The following is a 27,995-nucleotide window of genomic DNA, read 5'->3' on the forward strand; positions in this document are numbered from 1 at the left end:
GACCCCTGCAGGGCCACCCAGTCCTGCCATCCTCCAGCAGAGAAGGGTTTGATTATTATTAGCTGTATGTCAGTAACACCACCAGGATCCGGGCCCCAGTGTGCTAGGTGCCGTGCAAACAGATAGTGAGAGACACTCCCTGCCCCACATTGCTGGCACTCTCAATAAACAACGGCAGGATTTCCATCTTATTTTACAGAAGGGAAACTGAGTCACACAGTAGCTTCAGTGATGTGACCAAGGTCACACAGGGAGTTTGTAGCAGAACTGGGAACTGAACCAAGCTCTTCTGGCTGCTAGTCTAGTGCCTTCTCCCCAAGCCCATCCTTCCTGAGTGAGAGCAGCCTCCCCTCGTGTGTGCTGAAAGCTCACGGCAGCCGCTACTATTGCTATCTTCAATTCAGAGGTGCTTTAGAGAGGCGTCTCTCTGGTCACTGAGGGGACCCTGGGGCTTGTTCACCTTCCTCTGAAGTGTGGGGCATGGGTCACTCGGTAAGATTAGGTATGTCTCACTTAATCCCCGGGTGTTGGCATCCCTCGGTCCCACCTGTTCTCTGTCGCGCACAGTTGCTTAGTCTCCTGAGGGCTGTAATGCATTGGTCTCATTCTGGTTGGGGGGTTGGTGTCCTGTGATATACAGAAGGTCAGACTGGAGGATCTGTGCTCCCCTCTGGCCTTAAACTCTGTGACTCAGCGCTGAAATGCAGCCATCCCTGGGGTGGAACCTGACCAGCCTTTGAGCTCTGAAGGTGCAGCTCCACTACACAGTTTAGGACAGAAAATGAAGAAGAACCCTATACCCACTCCAAACTGCAGGGGGGGGGGGGGGGGGCTAGAGAGACAGGATGGGATTATAGGTGCTGGAATTGGCCAGGACACTGGAGTTAATGCCCCTGCACTTATGAAAGCCCAGGCCATGAGCTGTCAGTCCCTGGGCTTTGTGCTTTACCTGAAAAAATGCACCCTTCTAATGTAGGAGGCGCCTCTCAATCAGGGTGCACAGCACAGCACCCCTTATCCTCATACTGGGCCATTTCTCCAGCAGATACACAGTAAGAAGGAAGAGTGCCCCCTACTGAATCATTCATAGGAAGGTTCTTGGATGTCCTCTACCTACATACCGACCCAGGTGAGCACTGCTTAGCTACTGGGACAATCACAGCCTGCCTTTCCATAGGATATCAGGATTGGAAGGGACTTTAGGAGGTCATCTAGTCCAACCCCCTGCTCAAAGCAGGACTAATCCCCTGACAGATTTTTGCCCCAGATCCCTAAATGGCCCCTCATGGATTGAGCTTACGATCCTGGGTTTAGCAGGCCAATGCTCAAACCACTGAGCTATCCCTCCCCCCAGGAGGGGGCTGCTTAGCTACTGGGACAATCACATCCCCAAACACAGCCTGCCTTTCCTTTTGAGCGTGTGCGTTAGTGCCTCACATATCCCCTAACGCTGACCCATTGTCCTAAGCTGTTGTGTTGCTGGATGTGGTTAGAGAGCTGCTGCATTCCACTCCAGAGGTGGCTGCATGTCTGCAGTGGGTGCAGTGATTCCTGCTGGCAAAGATCCTTTGCACTGCAGGGTGCTGCGGCCATTTAAGCCATTCTACTCATGCAGCGCGCCTGACCCACCACCCCTGCAGCTGTGGCTACACTGCTACTTTAGTCTAGCACAGGTGTGAGCAGCCACACTGCACAGCCCTGTCTGAGTTACTGGGTCCTCACTGGTGCTGTTCGCCCTGCGTGTTGTTAGGACTTCTGGGGGGAATCTCAGTTCAGTGAGCTGAGTCACTCCGTGGTTCAGGGAATTGTGGGAGAACTTGTGTGCCCAGAAGGACAGACAGAGGGAACTGTGGGAAGGCACGGGAGGGAGGCCTGTCAGTTCTTGAATGATTTTGCTTGCGTCTTCCTTACAGAATGGGTGGGTCTCCAGCCCCAGTGAAAGTGGTACCCTGGTTCTAGCCCGCCCACCCCCCAGCCAGGCCAGCTGGCCTGCATTGAAAACACCACCATACTCAGGCCAGAGTTTTGTGTGTGAACGGGAGGGATAATAGGGGCACTATCCAGGTAAGAGCTGGGTTAACTCTGCAGTGAAACCATGCCCACAGAGGACAAAAGCCTACTACTGCTACCTGCTCACAGAGTGACTCCCTTAGCTTAGCAGTAAAGGTCTGAGCTGTAGGTCCTGAGTTTGAACCCTGCTGATGATACATGCTCCACAAGATCTTCCGGCTGTGGAGGGGCTCTGTTCCCACTGCACTTTCAAAGGGATGGTCCAGTGTGTGCCACTCACCTTGGAGGAGACTTATACCATGTCAAACAGGGCTAGCAGTTCTCCTTGCCTGGCCCCCAGTGTCCATGTCCTTGCATTACCACACATTGGAGGGGGGGGCAGTTACAGGTCCAGCTGGGCTAAGAGCGATCAGGACTGACAGGCCTGGGCAGAGCTGAGTGTGTGTGGGGCCAGCGGTGGGATACCAGGAGGGATGATTGAGGGGGATGCGTGTTCAGGAGCCCAAGATGGGGATAGCAGCAGGACTGAGGGGCAGCACCAGAGACTAGAGTAGCAAGGAGCGTTCCATGGGCAGAGACCTGTAAAGGCGGAACCAGGCACGGCGTCACCGAGCTGGTGGGGACTCAAGGCTGAGCTAGCAGGGGTCAAAGGGCTGCAGGTGAGGAAATCCTGCATCCGGGCAGGGGTCAGACTAGAAGGCCCTGGTGGTCCCTGTGGTTCTGGGTTGAGGGGCGCTGGCAGAGCTGCCTGGGTGTCATGTGCTGGCTCGTTCCAGCAGAGCCGTGAGAGTCTTAAGCACTAAACTGCCCAAATTCACATTTCTCTGGATCAGTCACCAGGGAGCCCCTCAGGGTCAGGTTTGTTCGGACAGAGCCAGCCCAGCCTGTGCTACTCACTTGGGTGTTCGGGGACCTGCCAGCAGGTGGGAAGCTGCACAGCACAGCTCCCCCCCCCCCCCGCTCTCATCTGGTTGTGAGGTTGCTGTGGCAACCCCACTGCTGGGGAGCAGGAGGAGGTGTCAGCGGGAAGTGCCAGGGCATTGTCCCTAATGGAAACATCTTTAAATAAACCACGGGGGGAGGAATCTGGGTCATTAGCTGGAGCGATCCGCGTTTGGGAGCCAAATACCGTTGAGATGGCAGGTGCGCGGAGCCAGGCTGCTGCGATCTGGGTCCAAAGGCAGAGACGAGCCGCTGCCAAAGGAGGCTCAGGAGCTGCTGTGGGGTCAGGCCCCAGGAAGGGCCAGGAGAGGGACAGCTTGTGGGAGTGGCAGGCAGCTCTGATGCCACCAGGGGCTGAGCTGCCCCTAAGCACCAGATGAGCAGCATGTAACTGGCCCCTTGCAGGATCGGGTCATGTTTACTCTCGCTACTGCCACACGCTGCAGGAACATCCGCAGAGACGTGGGCAGTGGATACCTGGCCCGAGCATTCAAGAGATTACGTGTCAGGTCCCCAGAAAATCCTGAGATTGGCTTAAAAATCCTGAGATTTAAAAACAATACTAGCTGTGGGCTCTTAGTCCTCACCTCCTGGCGACTGAATCTTCAAAGGTCACAGTTTCACACTTTTCCTCGCAGCCAAGAGAGGCAGAAACTGGCCATTTTAAAGTGAGTCTGGTGTATTCCCATGACTCCTGGAGCTGGGAGCTTTACAGCAAATATAGAAGATGTGCGATCAAATCGTAGGAGCTGGCAACAGTGGAATTGTAGGATCGGCGTCAGGGATCCAGGCCGTCGTGCCCAGTGTATAGAGCAGGAGTCAGTAGCCAGGAATCAGAGCCGAGAGTCAAAGCTGAAGTCAGAAATCAGAGCCGTGGGTCAGGACCAGGGTATCTGGAGCCAGGCAAGGCAGGAGCAGGGCTGGGAACCAGCAGGCACAGGAGCTATCACAGTTGTGAGCAACTGCTTTGAGCAGCCACCAACCTGGTGCTGCTGGGCTTAAGAGCCAGCCTGCTACTGGCGTGCTGTGCTCATTACATTGCCCAGCAACCGGCTCGCTGCCGGCCCTGATCCCTAGCAATCGGATCCTGGTGGGCACGTAAATCCCCACCCCTGAGCGAATGCCTAGCAGGGGGCAGCATTGCTCACCCCAAAACAGCCTCCAGCTCCCCACAAGCCTCCTGGGGAGACTGATCCACTTGGCGCAAGCCACACCAGGGTGTGTCGAGTGGGGGCCCGGGGCTGGCTCATCGATCTGATGCCAGGCCGCGGTGGCCAGGGCCCCATTGCCAGTTGGAAATATCTATGCAGGAGCGTGTGACTCTTTGCAGACCTGGCCTTGGCACAGGGGGTCCCATTGACACCCACAGCATCACCCCTGCTCGCATGGGGGAGAGCCTGGCAGGTTCACCTGTGCCCACACTTGGGTTACGGCTGAATCAGCAAAAATCAGGGGGAGGGGTTGGCTCCCACAAGGCCCCTGGAGCCATGGGCCAGACTGGGAGTGGCTTTGTTCAAGTGCACTGGAGGGGCTAAGAACCTTCTACTGGGCAGTTGTGTCACAGTCCCTGTCCTTGTCACTGCTCCACAGGGGCAGGGGCAGGGGAAGTGAGAGGCCAGGTCTTGGCCTCACCTTCTTCCACCCTGGCTGGCAGATGTGGCCGGTTGCAGAGCAGGGAGTGTGCCACCCCTCCCAACCGGGGAGCAGCTCCATGCAGCCCCCGGCACAGCACCGAGGTTCTGTGGCTCCTGCTCGGGCTGTGCCGGAGCAGGAGATGGGACTGGGGGGGGGGGGGTAGAGGCTGCTCTTGGCTCTGTGTTTGCTCAGACTGAAATAAATCTCTAGCCCCATCTTTGGGCCAGCCGAGCCCCTGGCAGCATCGTCCCACAGGGCGAGAGGCGAATGGCTTCTCATGTCATAACCTTGATGGAGGAACCCTTCGAGGCACAGATTCCCGGCTGCATGGCCGGGCTGGAGAGCAGAGAGCAGACTCAATGTATCTTTCACGGACAGGATTTTTCCCTTGGTCCTGGGCAGGTCCAGCTCGGGTGGGATGCATAGAGCAGTGTAACCCAGGGTGATCTGTGCTGAGGGATTCAGACCCCAAACTCCAGGCCTGTAGCCGGAGGGGCAGGTGGCTATGGGCTGCACGGAGCTCTGGGCAGTGTACCTGGATCTGGTGGTCAGAGCAAAGGGGCCGTGGGTGCCGGAAGGTGGGGAAGGACAAGGGGAAACAGGGAGGATGCAGAGTAGAGTGAGATGCGGGGAACTCAGGTGCAAAACAGATTTTCAGGCCCAGGGGAGGGGTTGGCTGAGTTGGATGTGGGGGCTGCAGCAGGTGCTCCCCAGCGCCCACAGTGAAAGACACCCCAGGCCCCCGCCTGGTTCCTGAGCCTCTCCAGGCTGGGTCCAATGCCCGCGAGAAAATCCATGCTTGGACGGGCAGCTGCTCAGCGCTGCAGCTACGCCCATGCCCAGGATTGGTGGCTGCCGTTTTGCTGGCCGAGGTCTGTCAGCACCATCTTGTGGCTGGATCTAGCAACTGGTGGAGGTGGAAGAAAGGTAGGTGTGTCTGTGCTGGGGGTGGGAGAGGGCTGGGGAAAGGGAGGGGAACTGGCTGGGGGAGGTGTAAAACAGAGGGCTGAGGCGAGTCACTTTACCAGCCAATCCACCAGCCCAAAGGACTGGTTTCGACTTCAGGGGCCTCCCGTCCCTTCACCCTGGGAACTGCTTTTCTCCATGAGTCAGGCCAAGTGCAGTCAGTGCCGTGCAAGCTGCTTCCCCACAGCTCTGCTGGTGCCCCTCAGTCCCCACCCGCAGGCCCCTGGTATTCCACCCAGCAGACAGTTATGCTGACACCCAGCCTGCAGTCCCCTACTGTGAGCACCCCCCCACAGCACTGCCAATGTCCCTTAGCCCCAATCCACAGCCCCTCTGCTATTCCAGTCCCCCCCATCCCTTTTGCAATACATCTCAGTCGTCACCTGTAGGATGCCATAGAGAGACGCACCAGACAGACTGATAGATGGACACTGTCACTTTAGTTTAGAACTAAATGTAGGGTTTGTTTGGGGGAAAAGGAAGGGAGGTGTCAAGGGATGTAACAACCCCTCCTAGGAATATAAAATGTTTGCTTGGGTTTTACAATAGCTTTAAGCTCTGCCTTGCAGCCTGGGGCACTGAGCTGCTGGAAGAGAAACTGACCAGAAACCGACACATCTCATTGCAATTTCCAAACCTAGTGACATGTAAACAGCAGCGTTCCTGGTGCCATGGGACTGAGCATCTGGCCATGATTCCAGTTTCAACCCTCTGCCGTTTTTTTGAACGGATGATATTTATCCCATTGAGCCAACCCAGGTTCTAAATGATGACCCCGTCCTCTCCCCTTCTGGAATGATCTCTGGGGCTACCATGGATTAGACCCCTCTCTGCTTGGCAATACTTTTGATTAAGGTCCCTAAATATGCATGGGCTGTCATTAAGATTTAGTAAGACAGTTATTGCCTGGGGTTTAATTACCAGTTAATTATTAAACTGTATTTATGGAAGCCTGGCAGGTATGTAATAGATGCACAGACATTGATACCTACCCCGTGCCCTTGAATCCTTTACCTTTGAATTGTTGTTCTTCCCTGGGCATGTTCCTCATTATCAAAGAGTGTTTGTTTAAAAGGCTGGGAGGCTCAGGGAACTAGGAACGGGATACTCCGGGCTTCTGAAGTGAGTCAGTTCCAATAGCTCCATTTTAAGCCTTGTCTAGACTAGGTTTTAATTTGACCAGTTGAACACACATTGAAGGCACGCTGCCTTGTCTACACTGGGCTGTTAACACACGTCAGCTAAGACCTGTTAACATCACACCTTGAATACCAGTCTAGACAAAGCCCCTGTTTAACACCTTTCACTCCATTCTAGCAGGTCAAGTTGTAGCCTAGAATCCGGCCTGGGCTGTAACTCAACCTCTCAAATCAAGCTAAAGATGCTAAGCTGTGTACGCAGTGGTGTTCAGCAGGGTTTTCAGTCGAGTTAAACTAGCTTCGTTGAGCTAACGTTTTCCCAGCATCTTTATCGGCGATCTGAAAGACATAAAATCATTGCTGGTAGAGTGCGGATGACACAGAAACCGATGGAGTACATATATATGTTGTGATTGCATTTATATAGATGGTCAAGTCAAAGGTGTTCATCTAAGTGTCTTACCCACGCCGGAGTGGAGGGAAGGGCATTGTGCAAGTCCATGAAGGAGCCAGACAGCCCTCGCCAATGGATGCAGCCTGCCAGTCTGTGCCCTGCATGTTCTACCTGGCCATAGCATCCAAAATGAAGGCCCCACGTGTGGCCATTAGCAACACATCTGGTGGTGTGAACGATCAAAACCAGAGGGCTGGACTGTTGGATCCATCACAAGATAGGCCTGGCTACATTTGAAGCTTGGTCTTGCCAGCTAGTACACAGCCTGGAGGTGCCATCAAGGTTCCTCAAGGGAACTGGGTGTCTTGAGCTCAGACAGCGACTCGTGGATTAAACGCATCTTGGAACCGGGGTAGAAGTGGCATGACTTGGTAAACAGTGGTAAGGACAGTTCAGTGCTGCACAGGGAACTAGGCTCACCTTAGCGATGTGCGTTTTCCAATAGCCAAATCCAGGGTCATGTGTCTAGGAACCAAGAGTATAGGTCACCCATGTAAGGTGGGGGAAAGCAGTGAGTCAGAAAAGGGTTCTGGGGTCATGGCGGAACATGAATTAACATCCCAGTGCCATGCTGTGGCTAAGAGATCCTTGGTTGGCTGGATGGATGATTTTGTGTGGGAGTGTGTTACTGTGTGTATATTACCCTGCCTGTGTTTTGTATGGGTGTGTGTGTAATACACGTGTATTACAGTGTGTGTATGTAATACACTATCGCTCACATCGCCTCCTGACAAAGCACAATACTCCCTGTATTATTTCTACAGAGTGGGCAAGCCACCCCCCTCCGCCTCCCAATGCAGATGCTCCGTTGCACGCTGGGTACTTAGCTGTTGTTTACATGTCGCTTCTGTGCGTTACCATGGCAATTGCAAAAGTGTTGGTTGCCACATTACATTAAAAGAAGCCATAATTATCCCCCCTCCCCCACCACCGACCTGCCTGTCAACTAAATTGTCACTACATTTGAATGAGAAAAAACCCAGCCCCGACTGAAAGGGCTGGAAATTATGGATCAAAGCGCTGGCGTCACGGTCGTTAACAGCTGGCATGGGGGGGCGGGGTCTGCCTTGTGATTGCTTTGAGGGGGAGACTTAATGCAGGTCCCACCTCCCTCTGTGCCAAGCACCTGCCCTCAGCCTTTCCACACATCCCCACGGATCTCTGCCCAGAGCCAGCACAGAGGATGAACCTCATTCAGAGATGGAGACACCAGACCTTCCGCTCCGGCCAGCCTGTGCTCAGTGCAAAGCCAGAGGGTCTTCAAGCCACTTGTATGGTCCTCTGATACTGAGGCCAGCCTGGGGTGAGTGATACCCAAATGCTCAGCACCAGGTGAAGGGGTTCCGCAGCCACACCCCATTCCCTGATCCGTGGGGGGCTTTGGCCTGTACCTGGCCATGCCCATGGGTGGCTAAGCTGGTGTCACTGACACCTTCCCCTCCTTAGTCCCTTCTGCCGGGAGGGGACAGAGGTCATTTACTGGGTCGTTTCTGCCTCTTTCCCCCCAGAAAAGGGCCTGCACTGACTGCATCCCCCATCTGCCCTGGCGTCCCGTTCCCTCACACACACTCGCCCTCTCTCTGATGGGTCTGAATCAACCCAGCAGCCTCTTCAGGAGCTTGTCCTGGTAAATTTCCAACAGCCCCGTCTTGGCTGACACAGCGGGTTTTGAACTGGCAACCTATCGAGCCTAAATCTCTGCGCTTGGCCTGTAACAGCCACATACGTAACACGTCCTAGCCAGAGGCTACAGCCGCACGTCTGGTGCTGAGACGGGGCGGAGGTGTGGGAATCTTCCTGGGGCGGGGAGGAAGAAAGGCCTGGTAGCAAGTCAGCCCCGTGCAGGGGATGGAAAATCCCAGGGGTCTGTAGATCCAGATTTTCCCTACTGAATCCCGGAGCAGCCCCACTGCTAGGCCCCAGGAGCGGTGACAGGGAAACAGCTACACATGAAAGCTGCCCGCCACCTGCGGGCTGAGATTGCAGGCTGCCTGACGGTATAGTGCATGAGTGATTAGCGGTAGCTGATCTCCAGATAGCAGCAGCTCAAGTCAGCTCAGAATTGGCGTGTACGTATTGTGAGGCACAAGATGGGAATCAGAGCGGTGTGATTCTAAGGTTCTGTCTCTTGAGATCTGGGAGGGCTGGGAGCACTTTGGCAAGACTCCGGCGCACTTACCCGGATCACCTTGGTGGGTGGAGGGGCTGGGGTATATAATGATTGACAGGGGTGTTACAGGGGGCCCCTGTCCATGCTGCTTTCTGCTGGGGTTAAGCGCAGGGCCAGAGAGCTTCCCCATAGGACCATGGCTTTGCCGAACAGAAACAGCAGCGACCCTGCAAGGTGAGGTCATAGATCTTGAATATAATGCCCTGCTCCAACGTAAGGATCCCCTCCCTGCCTCCCAGCCTCACCTCTATGGCTTCACAGCCCGCACCAAGCCCCTGGCATGTTGGGGTTCTGCCATCTGGAAATCAATGGTGCCATCGATTGGGCGGTAAAGTCATTCGTCCGGGCAGAGAATGGCAATCAAATGGACGTTTTTATACTCGATTAAGCCCTGCTTGACCCAGCCAGTGTGAAACATGCCCCGCTCCCGCACTCAATCCAGCGGCGCACGGCTCCTCCAAGCTGACGTGTGGCAATCCGGGGGAGCAAAGAATCCGGCTCAGCGGGCAGGGAGGGAGGGGAGCTGATAAGATGCTGCGTGACTCTCATCAACACTGGAGCCTGGGGACACTGATACCCAGGGTGGAGACTCCTTCCCCACCGTTGGCTGGGCTGTGCAGAGAGGGGCTCGTCCTGGAAGTGCCCTGTGGCTGCTGCATATCTCTTGTGGAGAGCCAAGATGCCTGGAAGTAAGAGAGAGAGAGAGAGAGAGAGAGAGAGAGAGAGAGTGTGTGTGTGTGTGTGTGTGTGTGTGTGTGTGTGTGTGCTTCCCTATTGATTGCAGCTGATAAATACCAACAGCATGTCTGGGAGATGTCCCCGAACGGCTCCCACCTCTTGCACAGAATTGGAACTTACTCATGAGGGCCTGGAAATATTCACTGACCAGCTCCACTGAGCTCAACAGACACGCAGGGCCCGTGATCGCAGTTGCCGTCGTGTCAGGGCGGGAGCCGGTGCCGCCCAGGGCCCGTGATCGCAGTCGCCGTCGTGTCAGGGCGGGAGCAGGCGCCGCCCAGGGCCCGTGATCGCAGTCGCCGTCATGTCAGGGCGGGAGCAGGCGCCGCGCAGGGCCCGCGGTCGCTGTCACCGTTGTGTCAGGGCGGGAGCCAGCGCCGTGCAGGGCCGGTGGTTGCAGTCGCCATCGTGTCAGGGCAGGAGCCGGCGCCGCGCAGGGCCCGTGGTTGCAGTCGCCGTCGTGTCAGGGCGGGAGCAGGTGCCGTGCAGGGCCTGTGATCGCAGGCGCCTTCGTGTCAGGGCGGGAGCAGGTGCCGCGCAGGGCCCGTGATCGCAGTCGCCGTCGTGTCAGGACGGGAGCAGGCGCCGTGCAGGGCCCGTGATCGCGGTCGCCGTCATGTCAGGGCGGGAGCAGGCGCCGCGCAGGGCCCATGGTCGGAATCGCTGTCGTGTCAGGACGGGAGCAGGCGCCGCCCAGGGCCCATGATCGCGGTCGCCGTCGTGTCAGAGCGGGAGCAGGCGCCGCGCAGGGCCCGTGGTCGCAATCGCTGTCGTGTCAGGACGGGAGCAGGCGCCGCGCAGGGCCCGTGATCGCAGTCGCTGTCGTGTCAGGGCAGGAGCAGGCGCCGCGCAGGACCTGTGATCGCAGTCACCATCGTGTCAGGGCAGGAGCAGGCGCCGCGCATGGTCCGCGGTCGCCGTCGCCGTCATGTCAGGGCGGGAGCTGGCGCCGCGTAGGGCCCGCGGTCACGGTCGCCGTCGTGTCAGGGCGGGAGCCGGCGCCGCGCAGGGCCCGTGGTCGCGGTTGCCGTCGTGTCAGGGCGGCGGCCTGCAGAGGAAACCTGCAGAGCTGTTTTCACTTAAAGTCTGCAGCTTTGGGAGTGTGGCCCGGACCCTGGGTCTGTGTTGCAGCAGGCTAGCGTGTCTGGCTCAACAAGGCAGGGTCCTGGAAGTCCCAAGTTGGCAGGGAAAACAGGCTCAGAGGTGATCTCAGCACATCAGGTGACAGTCACAAGGGGATCTCCGTGACCAAACCTGTCACAGGCATCTCCTGAGAAGGTGCCGTCCCGGGCCAGCCCACATGTCCCACCAGACTCTCTCAGTGTTGTGGCCCCTCGGGCCCAGGGCAAATGGACCTTTGGATTTGATTCCTATAAGGGGTGCCGGTTCGGGCTGCGGGAGAGGTTCTTGTGTTTTTTTCCAAACCTATCGGTCTGTAACGAGCAGGGTCCTGTCTACACTACCAGGTGGAATAGTGTTGTAGCTATGTTTGAAGGGAGGGCAAATCCGATTGTAGCCAGGCCATGTGCAGACCATTTGTTCCTAATCTACGTAATCCATCTATCTAACTATCCTTCCCAATGATAGCAAACTGGTGCATCTAATCCAGCCATCCAACCCGAACATAATGACAGTCTTTCCTAGAGGGTAGCGTACAGATCTGTCCACGCTCCTAGCTGTTAGTATACTGCTCTGTCTGCCCATCTGTCTTCCAAAATGCACGTGAACAAGTCGGTCTGTCTGTCTACTGATCTATTGCACAAATATATATCTACAGAGCAGAGGGCTGCTGACTGAATAGTGTAGATGGTCCCTGGTTTGTGGCTTTAGCACTAGGAGCTCCCTTTCCTCCAGGCTCGGGGCAATGGTCTAGGGATGTCACACCCTGCTGCAGCAGGCTGCCAGGGTAGGTTTGCAGGCCTGCTGAGGCGTTTCCCTGGAGGCAACATATCATCCAAACAGACATTGCCATCTTTGAAATCCCAGGGAGGCCCAGCCAGGTAGCACCCCTCCCCTGGGTATGCAGGCTGCAGGCGGAGCAGTTTGCTCAGGATTCCTGCATGTGATGGCAGGCTCCAGTTCCTGGGGCAGCAGCTCAGATCCCTTGGAATGAGCTTGCCAGCTGCTGCCACTCATTCTGCCTTCAGTTGGCTGGCAGCCAGCCCCAGCATTTCCTTGCTGGCTTCTGTTTGTTCCTGAAGCCCATGTGTCTGTTCCCTCCACTCCCCCTGCTCCCTGGGAGGGCTGTAGCACTGACACTAAGCACTAATGATGCAACAGCTTCAGCCAAGCAGAGTAGGAGGGTGAGCTGGGCTTGTGGAAAGCCCCTACCCTGCAGAGCTCCCCTCCTGTGCGTGCTGGCTGGCTGGGGAGGGGAGCTGCCACACCCGTGGAGCTGGGGTCAGAAGCTGCCATTGCCTGGCTGGGTGGGGGGCTCTGCTGGGACTGAGTTTAGAATGCAATGGAGATTTGTGCTGCTTGCTAATGCAATCCTTGGACAGGAGCAGAGCGGTGTTTTTAGCTCTGTATTTGACTCTGGTGCGACCGCTGCTGGAATCCTGGGTCCAGTTCTGGTGCTCGCGATTCGAGGAGGAGGCTGATAAATTGGAGAGGGGGCAGAGAAGAGCCTGGGGAATGATTAAAGGATTAGAGAACCTGCCTTCGAGTGAGAGACTGAGCTCTTTGGGCCTAGTTAGCATAACACAGAGAAGGTTGAGGGGTGACTTAATTACTGTCTGCGAGTATCCTAGATGGGGAACAAATTTGATAATGGACTTTTCTGTCTAGCAGAGACGGATCTAATGAGACCCAATGGCTGGAAGCTGAAGCCAGACAATTTCAGCCTGGAACTAAGGCAGAACATTTTAACAGGGAGGGTAATTAACCACTGGAACAATTGACCAGGGCTCGTGGCGGATTCTCCATCACTGGCCATTTTTAAATCCAGACGGGAGGTCTTTTCTCAGCTCTGCTCTAGGGATTACGGTGGGGCAGTTCTCTGGCCTGTGCTGTGCAGTGTCCCAATGGTCCCTTCTGGCCTTGGAGTGTAGGAAGTTCTGGCCCGGTGCTCTCCCTGCGGCCCATCTCGGAGCGGAGCCGGGAGGAGCCGGGAGGCAGACGCTCCCTCTCCCGGGCGCTGGCCTTGGGCAGAGGCAGGGAAACTTTCCCTGCTAAAGCAGCTCTTGGGGACCTTGGCAACACCTGGGCAGGGTGCGGGTCCAGCGCCCCAGGCCTGGCAGGGAGATGGGTCACACTCACAGCTCTGCCGAGGGCTCCAGCTGTCGCAGAATGTGGCTCTGTGATGCCAAAGCAGCAGAGTGGCGCTCGCACCAGTGGGGGGAGGGCAGGGAAGGGACACATGGGCAGACAGTGTAAGGATGGCAGCTGGGTGGGGAGGGGGCACATGGCGTGGGGAGCGTCGTGGGGGCACCTGGAACAGATGGGGGAAGTGTGGGTGAGTGGGTGGGGGCATGGAGGGGGCCCGTGTCGCCCTCCTCTCCCTACAGCCATGGCTATAAAAGCCTTCGCTCTCCGTGTTACTACAGACCCTGAGTCCCAGAGGAAGAGGACGGTGCAGAACGTGCTGGACCTTCGGCAGAATCTGGAGGAGACCATGTCCAGCCTGAGAGGCTCCCAGGTGTCTCACAGGTGAGGCCATGACGCCCGCGCTCTCCCCTCCCCCTCTCTCTCACCTGACCCCTCCCTTCCCCCTCCTCCGCCAGCATGGCTCCTTGCTGGGTCTGATCCCCGAAGCTGAGCCCTTTCTGGGGGGTGGGGACCCTGGTGGGGCAAGGGGCTAGTGATGTGGCTGGGCTTCGTTCTGCGGCAGTGTCTCCAGCCCAGGGTGGGGCTGTTCCCCCGGGGGAAAGAATCTGACAGCCCCAGTGTCACCGAGGCCTCTGTCCCAGGATGGAGAGCTGCCATCCTCTGACTCAGGGATGACTCTCACTGCCCCACTCGCTAATCCCTCCAGCCAGTCTCTCTGGAGCACCACTCACACTGAGTCGCACCTCGTTAGCAGGTGTATTTCGGTGGCACCCCGAGGCACCAGCTGAGATCAAGGTCCCATTGTGCTAGGGGCTGCCACAGCCACAGAGGGTACATCTGCAGGGCCAAAAAAACCCTGCAGCAGCGAGTCTCAGAGCCTGGGTCAATTGACTCAGGCTTGCAGGGCTAGCGCTCCGGGGCTAGAAATAGCCGTGTTGGTGTTCCCACTCTGCCGAGAGGGCTGGGTCTCCGAGCCTGAGCTCCAGTCTGAGCAGGGATGTCTATGCTGCTCTTTTTAGCAATTTAGTCAATTTAGGCCTGGTCTACACTAGAAAATTTGGCCAGTATAATTATCGCTCAGGGGTGTGAAAAATCCACACTTCTGAGCAGTGCAGTTAAACCGACCCAACCCCCAGTGTAGACAGCACTCGGTCCGCAGGAGAATTCTCCCGTCGGCTTAGCTACTGCCCCTTGTGGACGTGATCTACCTTCGCTGATGGGAGAACTCCCCGCTCATCAGCGTAGGCAGTGTCTTCACTGACGCGCTAAAGTGGTGCAGCGTTTTAAATGTAGACAAGCCCTTAGTCCTGGTGGAAACTTCATGGGGATGCTTGAAGACCCTGGTACACACAAACATGCAGCGGTTTAATTCAATTAGTTTAGTTCAATCGATCAAACCAGTTTTAAAAAAACCCTGTGTGAACACTCTTCTTTTGGGATAAGGGTCGCTTATTTCAGCATGATTTAAACCTGTTCCCAGCTCCCAGTTTGAGAGCAGCTTGTTTTAGAATCAGTGCATCCCCCGGGGGCTTGCACCAGTTTAACTCTTGCTGTAAATTGACACTGTGGCTTATCTCTGTCATGTTGACAAGGCCTGAGATGCAGGGGGTTAAATAGACTTGAAAAACTGTGTTAAATCTGTGCAAATTTCAATATGGAAGAGGCCTAAGAGATTGTCCTAGCGCTGAAGAGCGTATGGTCTACACAGACCTAGTGGGAGGGGAAAGTGAAGCACAGAGAGGGGCCATGACTTGCCCAAGGTCACGTAATAGGGACTAGAACTCAAGTCGGCTGAGTCTTAGCCCAACCCCTAGGGCACACTGCCTCTACAGTCATATCTTTACAGTAGCAGCCCAAACGGGAGTTCTGCCCCCTCTGTGGTGAGCCGTTCTCCTGTGCAGTTGCACTCTAGCTGAGGGCAGTGCTGATACCAGGCTCTCCCAGCAACTGGAATGAATTGCTGGTGGAATCTGCAGGTCATGGCACGGCAAGCCCATGTGTCACCCCAGCTGTGAAAGCAGAGCTGCTTGCCCGAGCCGATCACGGGTTTCCCCAGGCTCACCCGGGTACGGTGCTGGAGACACAAGTTTGACTGGGCTCGTGATTCCTTAAGGACACCAGCAAATCCCCATCTGGTTTGGAGAAGAGAAGTGAGCAGGGCAAGGATATGCTTCAAATTCCTCCAAAGCAGGGCACTGGGAACTACCCATGTCAGCCTGCAATGGGGGCTGCAGCCACTAGAGGGTGGCATCCGGCCAGGTGGAGAAGGAGAGAGACACAGGGAAGCTAGTTTGACTCCAGCTGCTCAGTAAAGAGCACCAGGGATGAGCACAGCTGCCCTAGGGGGTTATGGCAATAGGGGGACCCCCATGTGTTTATGTCCATTTGAAGCCCCCTTCCCCCTGCTCTGGCTCCCAGCATGAGTTATGCTCTGCCCCACTGGAATAGGGGCTCAGCCAATGCGGGGATTTCATTGGGGAGCCCAGCTAACAGCTCTCACTAGCCCCGCTGCCCCTGCAGGGGGCAGCACAAGCAGCAGGAAAAGGCTCAACTACTTAAAAGCACAAGGGCGGTGGGAGATTAAAGTGCTTTGTTGCAGAGTCCGTGGTCACCGCTCCCCCTAGGGGCTGCCCACGGCAACTTCAGCACCGCCAGAGTCGCTCTTCTAACTCAAGGGACTATGTGTTTGGTGCAGAAGGTCCTGGGTGGAATCCACCTCTGACCGTGGTAGCTCTCTGCATCACCTTCCCCACACCACCGAGCAAAGACCAAGCTGTGCCTCTCAGGGAAGAGTCTCAAAGCATTCCGCAATGTCTGGCTCCATATCATTATTACCCCCTTTTACAGGTGAGGAAACTGAGGCATAGAGCGGGGCAGGGACTTGTCCCAGGTAATGCAGTGAGTCAGTCAGAAAGTCGGGAGCCTTCAGAGAGCCCCCCAACCCCTCCAGGAGGCGGGGGAGGTCCCCTAGCTACACACAGTAACGTGCCATCCCGCTGCTCAAAACCAGCCAGCGGGCAGGGCTGATTCCCCAAGGCCCCCAGCTCCTGCCTCCCATCCTGAGATGCACAGGGCTTTCCCTGTGCCAACCCAGCACACTGTCCTGGTGCTGAAGGAAGGAGACTCCTCATGGATCAGAGACCTGGGGCCGACCACACCCATCCCCTGAGTGCTAGGCTCCAGGGCCCCCTCCTGGAGATGCATGGCCTGGCCTGCCTGCATCGCGCCCCGTGGGGCTGCCTTCCCCAGGCCCTACACAGCAGCAGCTTGGGCTGAAACTGGGCCCCTGGCTCCGACCCATCTCCCCTTCCAACCCCTTCACAGCCGGCAGGAGGGAGCCGTGCTGGCTACATGTGGCAGCGCTGGGCTGTACGGGAGGGGTGGGGTGGGGGCATAATTTCTGCTCCAATGGGAACTTTCTTGGACCAGCTGCTAACATAGGGGTGGGGGTGGAGTTTCTTGGGTCACCCAGAACCATGCCCCTCATAATTAACACGACACCCTGAGCTCTCCCCATAGATTCATAGATTCATAGATTCTAGGACTGGAAGGGACCTCGAGAGGTCATCGAGTCCAGTCCCCTGCCCGCATGGCAGGACCAAATACTGTCTAGACCATCCCTGATAGACATTTATCTAACCTACTCTTAAATATCTCCAGAGATGGAGATTCCACAACCTCCCTAGGCAATTTATTCCAGTGTTTAACCACCCTGACAATTAGGAACTTTTTCCTAATGTCCAACCTAGACCTCCCTTGCTGCAGTTTAAGCCCATTGCTTCTTGTTCTATCCTTCGAGGCTAAGGTGAACAAGTTTTCTCCCTCCTCCTTATGACACCCTTTTAGATACCTGAAAACTGCTATCATGTCCCCTCTCAGTCTTCTCTTTTCCAAACTAAACAAACCCAATTCTTTCAGCCTTCCTTCATAGATCATGTTCTCAAGACCTTTAATCATTCTTGTTGCTCTTCTCTGGACCCTTTCCAATTTCTCCACATCTTTCTTGAAATGCGGTGCCCAGAACTGGACACAATACTCCAGCTGAGGCCTAACCAGAGCAGAGTAGAGCGGAAGAATGACTTCTCGTGTCTTGCTCACAACACACCTGTTAATATATCCCAGAATCATGTTTGCTTTTTTTGCAACAGCATCACACTGTTGACTCATATTTAGCTTGTGGTCCACTATAACCCCTAGATCCCTTTCTGCCGTACTCCTTCCTAGACAGTCTCTTCCCATTCTGTATGTGTGAAACTGATTTTTTCTTCCTAAGTGGAGCACTTTGCATTTGTTTTTGTTAAACTTCATCCTGTTTAACTCAGACCATTTCTCCAATTTGTCCAGATCATTTTGAATTATGACCCTGTCCTCCAAAGCAGTTGCAATCCCTCCCAGTTTGGTATCATCCGCAAACTTAATAAGCGTACTTTCTATGCCAATATCTAAGTCGTTAATGAAGATATTGAACAGAGCCGGTCCCAAAACAGACCCCTGCGGAACCCCACTCGTTATGCCTTTCCAGCAGGATTGGGAACCATTAATAACAACTCTCTGAGTACGGTTATCCAGCCAGTTATGCACCCACCTTATAGTAGCCCCATCTAAATTGTATTTGCCTAGTTTATCGATAAGAATATCATGCGAGACCGTATCAAATGCCTTACTAAAGTCTAGGTATACCACATCCACAGCTTCTCCCTTATCCACAAGACTCGTTATCCTATCGAAGAAAGCTATCAGATTGGTTTGACATGATTTGTTCTTTACAAATCCATGCTGGCTGTTCCCTATCACCTTACCACCTTCCAAGTGTTTGCAGATGATTTCCTTAATTACTTGCTCCATTATCTTCCCTGGCACAGAAGTTAAACTAACTGGTCTGTAGTTTCCTGGGTTGTTTTTATTTCCCTTTTTATAGATGGGCACTATATTTGCCCTTTTCCAGTCTTCTGGAATCTCTCCCGTCTCCCATGATTTTCCAAAGATAATAGCTAGAGGCTCAGATACCTCCTCTAGTAGCTCCTTGAGTATTCTAGGATGCATTTCATCAGGCCCTGGTGACTTGCAGGCATCTAACTTTTCTAAGTGATTTTTAACTTGTTCTTTTTTTATTTTATCTGCTAAACCTACCCCCTTCCCATTAGCATTCACTATGTTAGGCATTCCTTCAGACTTCTCGGTGAAGACCGAAACAAAGAAGTCATTAAGCATCTCTGCCATTTCCAAGTTTCCTGTTACTGTTTCTCCCTCTTCACTAAGCAGTGGGCCTACCCTGTCTTTGGTCTTCCTCTTGCTTCTAATGTATTGATAAAAAGTCTTCTTGTTTCCCTTTATTCCTGTAGCTAGTTTGAGCTCATTTTGTGCCTTTGCCTTTCTAATCTTGCCCCTGCATTCCTGTGTTGTTTGCCTATATTCATCCTTTGTAATCTGTCCTAGTTTCCATTTTTTATATGACTCCTTTTTATTTTTTAGATCATGCAAGATCTCGTGGTTAAGCCAAGGTGGTCTTTTGCCACATTTTCTATCTTTCCTAACCAGAGGAATAGCTTGCTTTTGGGCCCTTAATAGTGTCCCTTTGAAAAACTGCCAACTCTCCTCAGTTGTTTTTCCCCTCAGTCTTGATTCCCATGGGACCTTACCTATCAGCTCTCTGAGCTTACCAAAATCCGCCTTCCTGAAATCCATTGTCTCTATTTTGCTGTTCTCCCTTCTACCCTTCCTTAGAATTGCAAACTCTATGATTTCATGATCACTTTCACCCAAGCTGCCTTCTACTTTCAAATTCTCAACGAGTTCCTCCCTATTTGTTAAAATCAAGTCTAGAACAGCTTCCCCCCTAGTAGCTTTTTCAACCTTCTGAAATAAAAAGTTGTCTGCAATGCAGTCCAAGAACTTATTGGATAGTCTGTGCCCCGCTGTGTTATTTTCCCAACATATATCTGGATAGTTGAAAAAATAACAGGAGTACTTGTGGCACCTTAGAGACTACCACCAAATCTTGGGCTTTGGATGATTTTGTTAGTTGTTTAAAAAAAGCCTCATCCACCTCTTCCACCTGGTTAGGTGGCCTGTAGTAGACTCCTAGCATGACATTACTCTTGTTTTTTATCCCTTTTAGCCTAACCCAGAGACTCTCAACACTTCCATCTCCTATGTCCATCTCTACCTCAGTCCAAGTGTGTACATTTTTAATATATAAGGCAACACCTCCTCCCTTTTTCCCCTGTCTATCCTTCCTGAGCAAGCTGTATCCATCCACACCAACATTCCAATCATGTGTATTATCCCACCAAGTTTCAGTGATGCCAACAATGTCATAGTTGTATTTATTTATTAGCACTTCCAGTTCTTCCTGCTTATTACCCATACTTCTCGCATTTGTATATAGGCATCTAAGATACTGGTTTGATCTTCCCTCCCAGTTTTGTCCTGACCCTCCTTTCTCTCTGCCAATATAGCCCACACTCCCTCTCGTTTCCAACCCATCTCCCAGGTCTCCATGTTCCCCACTTACCTGCGGGCTTTGCTCACCTGTCCCCGTCGAACCTACTTTAAAGCCCTCCTCACTAGGTTAGCCAGTCTGTGTCCAAATAGGGTCTTTCCCGTCCTCGAAAGGTGAACACCATCTCTGCCTAGCAGTCCTTCCTCAAATAGCATCCCGTGGTCTAGGAAGCCAAAGCCCTCCTGGCGACACCATCTTCGCAGCCAGGCATTCACCTCCATGATGCATCTGTCTCTGCCCGGGCCCCTACCTTTGACAGGAAGAATCGAAGAGAATACCACCTGCGCTCCAAACTCCTTCACCCGTACTCCCAGAGCCCTGTAGTCACTCTTGATCCGCTCAGTGTCACACCTCGCAGTATCATTTGTGCCCACATGGATGAGTAGCATGGGGTAGTAGTCAGAGGGCTGGATAATCCTCAACAATGCCTCCGTAACGTCTCGGATACGGGCTCCCGGCAGGCAGCATACCTCCCGAGATGAAATGTCAGGGCGACAGATGGGCGCCTCCGTCCCCCTCAGCAGAGAGTCTCCGACCACCACTACCCTACGTTTCCTATTCGCAGTGGTGGCAGCAGACCTCCCAGCCTTAGGGGTACGAGGCTTCTCCTCCTTTACTGTAGGGGGTGATGCCTTCTTTCCTGTATCAAGAAGAGCATAACAGTTACCTATTACCACAGCGGGAGGGTTCGGAGCAGGGGTGGAGCACTGCCTGCTGCCAGAAGTAACCAGCTGCCAGTGTCCACCCTGAGCCATCTCCTCCTCCACCAGTGGTGTATCAGCAGTCCTGTGTACTGGGACAGCTACCTCAGCTGTCTCCACATGGACACTGTCCAGGAATTGCTCGTGGATTCGGATGCTTCTCAACCTAGCCACCTCCTCCTGTAGCTCTCCCACCTGCTGCCTGAGAGATTCCACCAGCAGGCACCTTTCACATTGGATGGTCCCCCCAGCCTGGATATCAGTAAGTGGAAATTGCAAGTTACAGTCTCTGCAAAACCACACCAGGATCTGGGTAGAAGCATCCATGCTCAGGCACTCTGTCTGGCTACAGGCGCAGGTGGAGGAGACAGAAGCAGTGCTGGCACAGGTGTTGCGGGTCTTCCTAACCATCGTAAGCCTCCCTCTGTCAAACTCCCGTCTGCAGCCCCCTGTCCGCTGAAAGGGTTGTTTAAGCAAGAAGTTTTAGGTTTTAAGGGGAATAAAGGGAAAACAGATAGAATCAGCAAGGGACCCGCGCCCCTTCCCACTCCCCTTCCAAACTCCCTTGCGAAACTCCCTGTTAGCAGCCCCTGTTCGCAAAAGCAGCCCCATGAGTGGCCAGGCACATCTCCCCGCCCCCAGGTTCCCTCCAAGCTCCTGCCACTGGCTAGCTGGGATTGGGGCATGGGCCTTAGCTGTGAAATGCTGGGCCCAATCCCACGAAGGCCTGGGCCCCCCTTGCTCCAAACAATGGCTGCAGGCTCAGCTCCTGCTGGATTGGGGGGCTCCGTTAGCCAGCGTGGCCTGTAGCCGGGAGGGCTGGGCTAGTTGGCCCCTAGGCCAGAGTTCTGGGCCTATTGCAGCACAGCTCTGGGGGAGCTGCCTTGTCACGCTGCTTACCCTCAGAGCTGGCAGCCGTGCCCGGCTTGAGTAAGCTTTTTCCCCTCCCTGGCTCTGTGGCCCAGATGAGCTAATGCAGAGACAGCAGCTTCTTCAGGGATCTGGGCTTGGGGGCGGCAGGGGATTCTCACTTGGAGATGATGAGACTGAGCTAGCGGAGCAGGAAGAGGCCGTGCCCTGGTGAGGGGTGGCCAGTGGGAGGAGGGAGGGAGCACGGGCAGGGTTAGCTCACCACTGAGTCCATGGAATCAGCGGCCAAGTGATAACGGCAGAGAGGCCAGTGATGGGAATGAGGGGTCAAGGCAGCCATCTGGATTGCAGAGAGCAAGGAGCCAGGGACAGGGCTGAGAGACAGGGAGGTCCCTTCTGCGTGTGTCATGCAGGGAATAGCTCAGCAAGGGTCCCTTCTGCGGCTGCCTGGAGGTCTGGGACGTGAGCGGCTGCTCCAAGCCGGGTGCCCATTGTCAGGTCTCTGCACAGCATGGTGTCACTATCTGAGCTGAGACCCATCAGGGCTGTGGGACCCTCCCTGCCCCCGTGGGAGGGGCGGGGAGGTGTATTGTGGGGGTGGCCCCTATCTCCGCCTCAGGGAGCTGAAGGACATTTGGGCATGAACCGAAATAAATAACTCAACCATCGCTCCCGCCCCTGTGAACGCCAGCCCCCTGTCTGAGTGGGCGCTCGGGGCGAGGAGTCAGAGGGGAAGGCTCCACCCCTCCGGTCTCCTGCAATCCGGCTCCTGGACAGCACCTGTGGCTTCTCCTTCCCATCTTGCGTAACCAGAGTCTCACGCTGGATCACCGTGAGGGCACTCGGGAGGAGGAGAGCTGCCAGCTGAGCTCCACCCGAGATGAGTCAGGGCAGGAGGGAAGGAGGGCAGAGCTCCAGCCCATCTGCTTTGCTTCATGTTTAGCTGGCAGCTCACTAGCAACAGCTTCCTGCAAGCAGCGGCGTGGCCCAGCTCCATGCACCTTTATTCCCTGTGGCGCTGTGTGCACGGAGATGCTGGGGCTCAGAGTGGGGTAAGGTAGACCTGCCTACAAGGAGCCATCCGTGCACAAGCTGCTGTGAGCTCATGGGCTGAGCACCCAGGCAGCCCAAGGGGAGCAGGCGGAGAACGCTTGCTATGCTCTTGCACCAGTACCGGGAGCACAGCCCCTGGGGCGAGCCCAGAAAACACAGCAGCCCCGAAAGCAGGAGCAGAGGATCATGAGCAGAAACCAGGACCTGACTGTGAGCAAGAGGCAGGGATTGCACAGACTGGTCAGGCCTCAGCTGGAGAACTGTGTCCAGCTGTGGGTACCGCGCCCTGAGAAAGATGTGGACATGTGGCGAGAGGCCAAAGTGGGGAGACAAAAACGATCAGAGGTTTAGAAAATCTGACCTGCGAGGAAAGATTGAAAGAATTGGGCATGTTTAATCTAGAGAAGAGACGACTGAGCAGGGACCTGAGAAGTCTTCAGATGGGTAAATAATGTTATAAAGAGGATGGTGATCAATTGTTCTCCCTGTCCACCGAGGGTAGATGGAAGGAATTGTCTGAGTTTACAGCAAGAGAGATTCAGGTTAGATAGTGGGGAAACCTATCTAAGGGTGGCTAAGCTCAGGGATGGGTTACCTCGAGAGGTTGTGGAATTCCCCTCATTGGAAGTTTTTGCTAACAGGTTAGAAAAACACCTGTCAGGGATGGTCTAAGATACAGGGGAATGGACTAGATGAACTCTTGAGAACCCTTCCAGCCCTGCATTTCTATGCAGCAAGCACAGGCCAAGCATGCAGCCGTCACAAGCCAGATGCACGGGAGCTGAGAGCGCCGGAAACACCAGCCCAGGCTAGAACACACCCAGGAGTGTGCACAGAGAGCAGGAGACAGATGTACACTAGCCAAGCACTCGGAGAGTACACACTCTATGGGCGCAGTCTGAGCGCATAGAGTCCAACGTGCCTGCACTGGGGACCCACAGCACAAGCCAGGGGGGCACGTGCTCACTGCACGGAAACTGTGAGCCATGTGCACAAGCAGAGTATACAGATGTCAGTGAGCAAGTGGGACACGCCAACACACACAGCACGGTGCAGGAGCTGAGCACTTGAAAACCACGAGGGTGCAAGAGTCCATCACAAGAGCCGAGTGCACTGAAATCACCATCAGGGGCCAGGGGCAGAACACACAGACATGCTGGATGTGCGGGAAATCTGAGCCAGTGGCCAAGGGCTCAAGCAGAGAACGCAGGCACGAGTCAAGGGAACAAGGTACGTGTTAGCACCGAGAGCCTCCCGCTGGAGCAAGGCGTGTGCACTGGCCGGACTGGGCACAAGATCAACGCATAGTGAGCCAAACCTGCGCATTGAGCACAACAGACACCATGTGAGAGAACGGGCCAAGCACGCCGCCTGCATACGAGCATTGGCCGAGCGCACTGCGTGTGGGCTGATGATTTAGTTGGGGATTGGTCCTGCTTTGAGCAGGGGGTTGGACTAGATGACCTCCTGAGGTCCCTTCCAACCCTGATCTTCTATGATTCTATGACTGAGATCACAAGTTAAGTGCGCTATGAACGTGAGCCAAGTGCAGGAGACAAGTGTGCAAATCGCCAGCTGTACCGCAGACTGTGGAAAACGTTGGTGCAAGGTTTGGGGCTGGGCTCCCTGGCTTTTCTTCCATCGCCGATCGATGTCTAGCGCCACTCCCAGCCTCCGACGCGGTGGCTCCCATCCCTGCTTCTCCATAGGTGCCACACGCCCTGGGATCTCTGAGGCCGCTCCCTGTTGCACCCCCCATCGGTGAAGGAGGCGGGCGCTGGGCAGCCGGGCCACTCAGCAGCATTTTAATATTGGTATTAATATTAAATATTAAAATAAGGAAGTAATAGGCTGGTTTGAGTGCATGGCAGGGGCTTTCCGAGCTTCCTCCACCCACCGCTCTGCTGATGCCCCTCAATCCTGATTTGCACCCCTGGCCCCCATTGCTTTTCCAGCCTAGGGCTCCCGCTGCTACTCCACGCCACAGCTCTGCCCATGCGCCTCTGTCTAGCCGTACAACTCCCTCTGCTATCCGAGCCCTGGACTCCCCTTACTCAGCTCTGCTGGTGCCCCTGAGTCCTCCCCCTGGCTCTTGTCTCTGCTAGATTCCAGAGATCAGTTGCTTCCTATGGATTCAGAACCTGCTGTCCATCTGGCTAGAACAACCGATTCACAGCCAGGGGCAGGATCCCAGTGTCGGGGCAGGGGAAGCCCCCCATTTATGGCAGCCGAGTTGTCTGTGTGAAGTTCCTCCCCGTTACAGGCAGACGGAAGTGAGTTTGCAGGCTCTCTGCTCTGGGCCTGCCATACTCTAGGTGTGTCTGTCAGCAGGGGACGCAATACTATCCGGGCCTCATTGAAATCTTTCTGGGGAAATGCATTTCCCGGAGCTTGCACCCAGAGAGCCGAGGCACGTCCCCTCACGCATGGTGCAGGAGCCTGCGCAAAGCAAGATGTTGGCAGCTTTGTCCCTCAGTTTACAGGCTCCAAAACATCCACTTAATTTAGATTTAATAAGACAACTCTTGTGCGTCAACCAAATGATTGGAACCAGCTCTGCTGGGCGGCTCTCCAGAGCTGTTAATCCACCGTCGATTTGTTTTTAATCATCACTTTGTATTTAGCATTCAAAACCCACTTTATTGAATCAAAATGAAAGGGGGCCCTCACCGGAGTGGGGAGCCAGCGCCTGCCTCTGCTGCCTCTCAAATCAAGGCACAGGGAGGGAATGGGATGCTGTCCCCTAAATTAATCTCTTTCTATTTCCAAGGCTGCCATTGCTTTCCTGCCATGCTGGAGGGCTAGTGGCAAGGCAGCCCCAGAGCTTGACTCCTTGGTACCGTTCGGCTCAGAGAGGGAGGATGGCCCAGTGGTTAGGGCACTAGCCTGGGATGTGGGAGACTTGGGAAGGGCCCAAGAGCAGTGCAGAGCCATTTGGAGGGGGAAAGAAGATAAATGAGGGGAGCATAGGGGCTGCTGGGGTCATGGGAATAGGGATCAGGGGCAGTTGGGAAGAAGGAGAGGCTTACAGTTAAGACAGTGGCCTAGCACTGTGGACTCCTGGGTTCCCATCCTGGTTCCACCCCATCCTTGGACCCGAAGTGTCAAAGTTGGGTGGCTAAGGACATGCCCTAATTTCCAGAGGTGCTGAGCACCTGCAGGTCCGATAGCAGGATGGAGCCCAGGACTCCACCTCTCCCCTAGGGCCGCCCTGGGGCGCCCCCGTCCCTAAAGCTTTGCTCTCTGCTCCTTCCTTGCAGCTCTTTGGAGATGACCTGCTACGACAGCGACGAAGCCAACCCCAGGAGCGTGTCCAGCCTGTCCAACCGCTCCTCCCCCCTGTCCTGGCGCTATGGGCAATCCAGCCCCCGGCTGCAGGCCGGGGACGCTCCCTCAGTGGGTGGGAGTTGCCGGTCGGAAGGCACCCCCAGCTGGTACATGCACGGCGAGCGGGCGCACTATTCCCACACCATGCCCATGCGCAGCCCCAGCAAGCTGAGCCACATCTCCCGGCTGGAGCTCGTTGAGTCGCTGGACGCCGACGACGTGGATCTGAAGTCCGGGTACATGAGCGACAGCGACCTGATGGGGAAGACCCTGACGGAGGACGACGACATCACCACGGGGTGAGTGCCGCTGCTGGCGCTAGACAGATTCCGACTGGAAATAAGGCGTACGTTTTTAACCGGGAGAGTCATTGACACTGGAACGACTTACAAGGACTGTGAGGGATCCAAAGATTGGATTCTTTTCTAAATGATCTGCTCTAGGGATTATTGTGGGGAAGTTCTCTGACTTGCATTATACAGGAGATCAGACTAGATGATCACAACGGTCCCTTCAGCCTTGGAATCTGAGTCTACGAGATTGAGAGAGAGACAGAAAGAGCAGATGGATGGATGGATAGATAGATGGGTGCATAGAGGGATGGATGGATTGATGCATGGTGGGTGGATGGATAGATAGATGGGTGCATAGAGGGATGGATGGATCGATGCATGGTGGGTGGATGGATAGATAGATGGGTGCATAGAGGGATGGATGGATGGATAGATGCATGTCGGGGGGTGGATGGATGGATGGATGGATAGATGGATGGATGGATAATTATATACATCACAGAATCCTTCCCCGACCCACTATATTTCTAGTAGGTTCCATGCTTTGTGGCGGGTGATAATTAGTATCTGGTGGCCTGCAGAGATGGTGCTCCTTGCTGTGCCAGGCCAGCGGGCCAGCATCCTGTAAGGTGCTGTTGTGTCCTGGGCAGAGTGGCGTGTTTGGGAGGAATACAGGCTGCATGGGGCAGTGTCTTTTATCTGACGTAGGCAGCATCTGGGGATCAGCAAAGTTAATGGCAACGATACTGTGTTGAGAGCCAGGCCTGGTGCTGAACTAGCCCTGCTAGACCGAGGGTTTGTCTGTGCTGCAGCTGGGAGGGAGCGTCCCAGCTCAGGTAGACACACACGCTGTGCTCAAGGTACAAATGGCAGCATGGCCACAGCAGGTCGAGCTATCTCCTGAGTATGTTCCCAGGGGGTTGGGTGGCCACTGCCCGTGCCATCACCGCAGCCACACTGCTATTTGTAGCGCACTAATTCGAGCGGAGCTAGTGTGTGTCAGTCTCTGCCCCTGCTGGGAAGCACCTCCCAGCTGCTCTGCGGCTGGATCCTGGGGAACCACGGGACAATACTCGGGTGCATCGTTGCAGAGGGCTGGGAAGGAGTGCTGAATAACCACGGGGAAGCTGGCGGGCTTGGAGCTATTCCGCAATGTGAGCCATTCACTCCTCGCTCAGGTCCTCAGTTCTGGGGCTTCGTATTCCAATGACCATCTGGCTGTATTTGCCACTTGGTCTTTGATCCGGCTTTAGTACTTGCTCCTTCCACAGCGACTAGGGTGAGAAATTAACGTGTTAGAGCATCTGCCGTGCGCTTCTGCAAAGGGCCAGATCTTCAGCTGGTGTAAAACAGTGTAGCCCCATTGACTTCAGTAGTTCTGTGCTGATTTACACTAGTTGAGAATCTGGTCCTTTAGTGGTTTGGGGGAGATCAGCTGCCTAACCAGCGGGCAGTTGGTGAAGGAGAGGGAAAAGCATGACCGTAATCAGAAGGACGTGATTTCAAGGCCCAGTGTCTCAGGACCTGATAGGGCTAGAACCAGCAAAGATGCTTTCAGGGCTCTGCAGATTTTTCTTGAGTACCAGTCTGGGATCGGTGGGAGATGGTACTAACTGCTCCCTGGTGCACATGGGATTAAACTCAGCTCACCTTCTCTTCACCACCCTTACCCCCACATCAGGGAAAGGCTACAAATGGACTGGATGGGAGAAAGTATCTTAGGGAAGGTCAGTCTCAGTAGCCAGGGTGACAGGAGCAGGACTGGGTTAACCGCAGGCTGGGATGTTTTCTGTGCCACCGCTCTTTGGTTTATGGCAGTGTGTATGTGATCCCTGGTTAGAGATGATACCCCCGGAGGAAAAGCCAGCTGACTGCATGCACCTGTGCTGTTGGAATGTTTGCTGAGCCATCCCAAGGAAAGGAAGGAG

At 54.8% G+C, this 27,995-nt stretch overlaps 1 protein-coding gene across 1 annotated transcript in view; it reads left to right on the forward strand.

Moving 5' to 3' along the window:
• NAV1 (neuron navigator 1) overlaps positions 1-27,995 on the forward strand; it is a 202,768-nt gene that overhangs the window by 87,245 nt on the left and 87,528 nt on the right. The window contains exons 4-5 of the mRNA XM_065402683.1: positions 13,600-13,702; positions 25,708-26,073. Of these exons, the coding sequence (XP_065258755.1) occupies positions 13,600-13,702; positions 25,708-26,073 (469 nt within the window). The remainder of the gene's footprint in view (positions 1-13,599; positions 13,703-25,707; positions 26,074-27,995) is intronic.

This window comes from Emys orbicularis, chromosome 4, assembly GCF_028017835.1.
Source record: "Emys orbicularis isolate rEmyOrb1 chromosome 4, rEmyOrb1.hap1, whole genome shotgun sequence".
Classification (NCBI taxonomy): Eukaryota; Metazoa; Chordata; order Testudines; family Emydidae; genus Emys; species Emys orbicularis.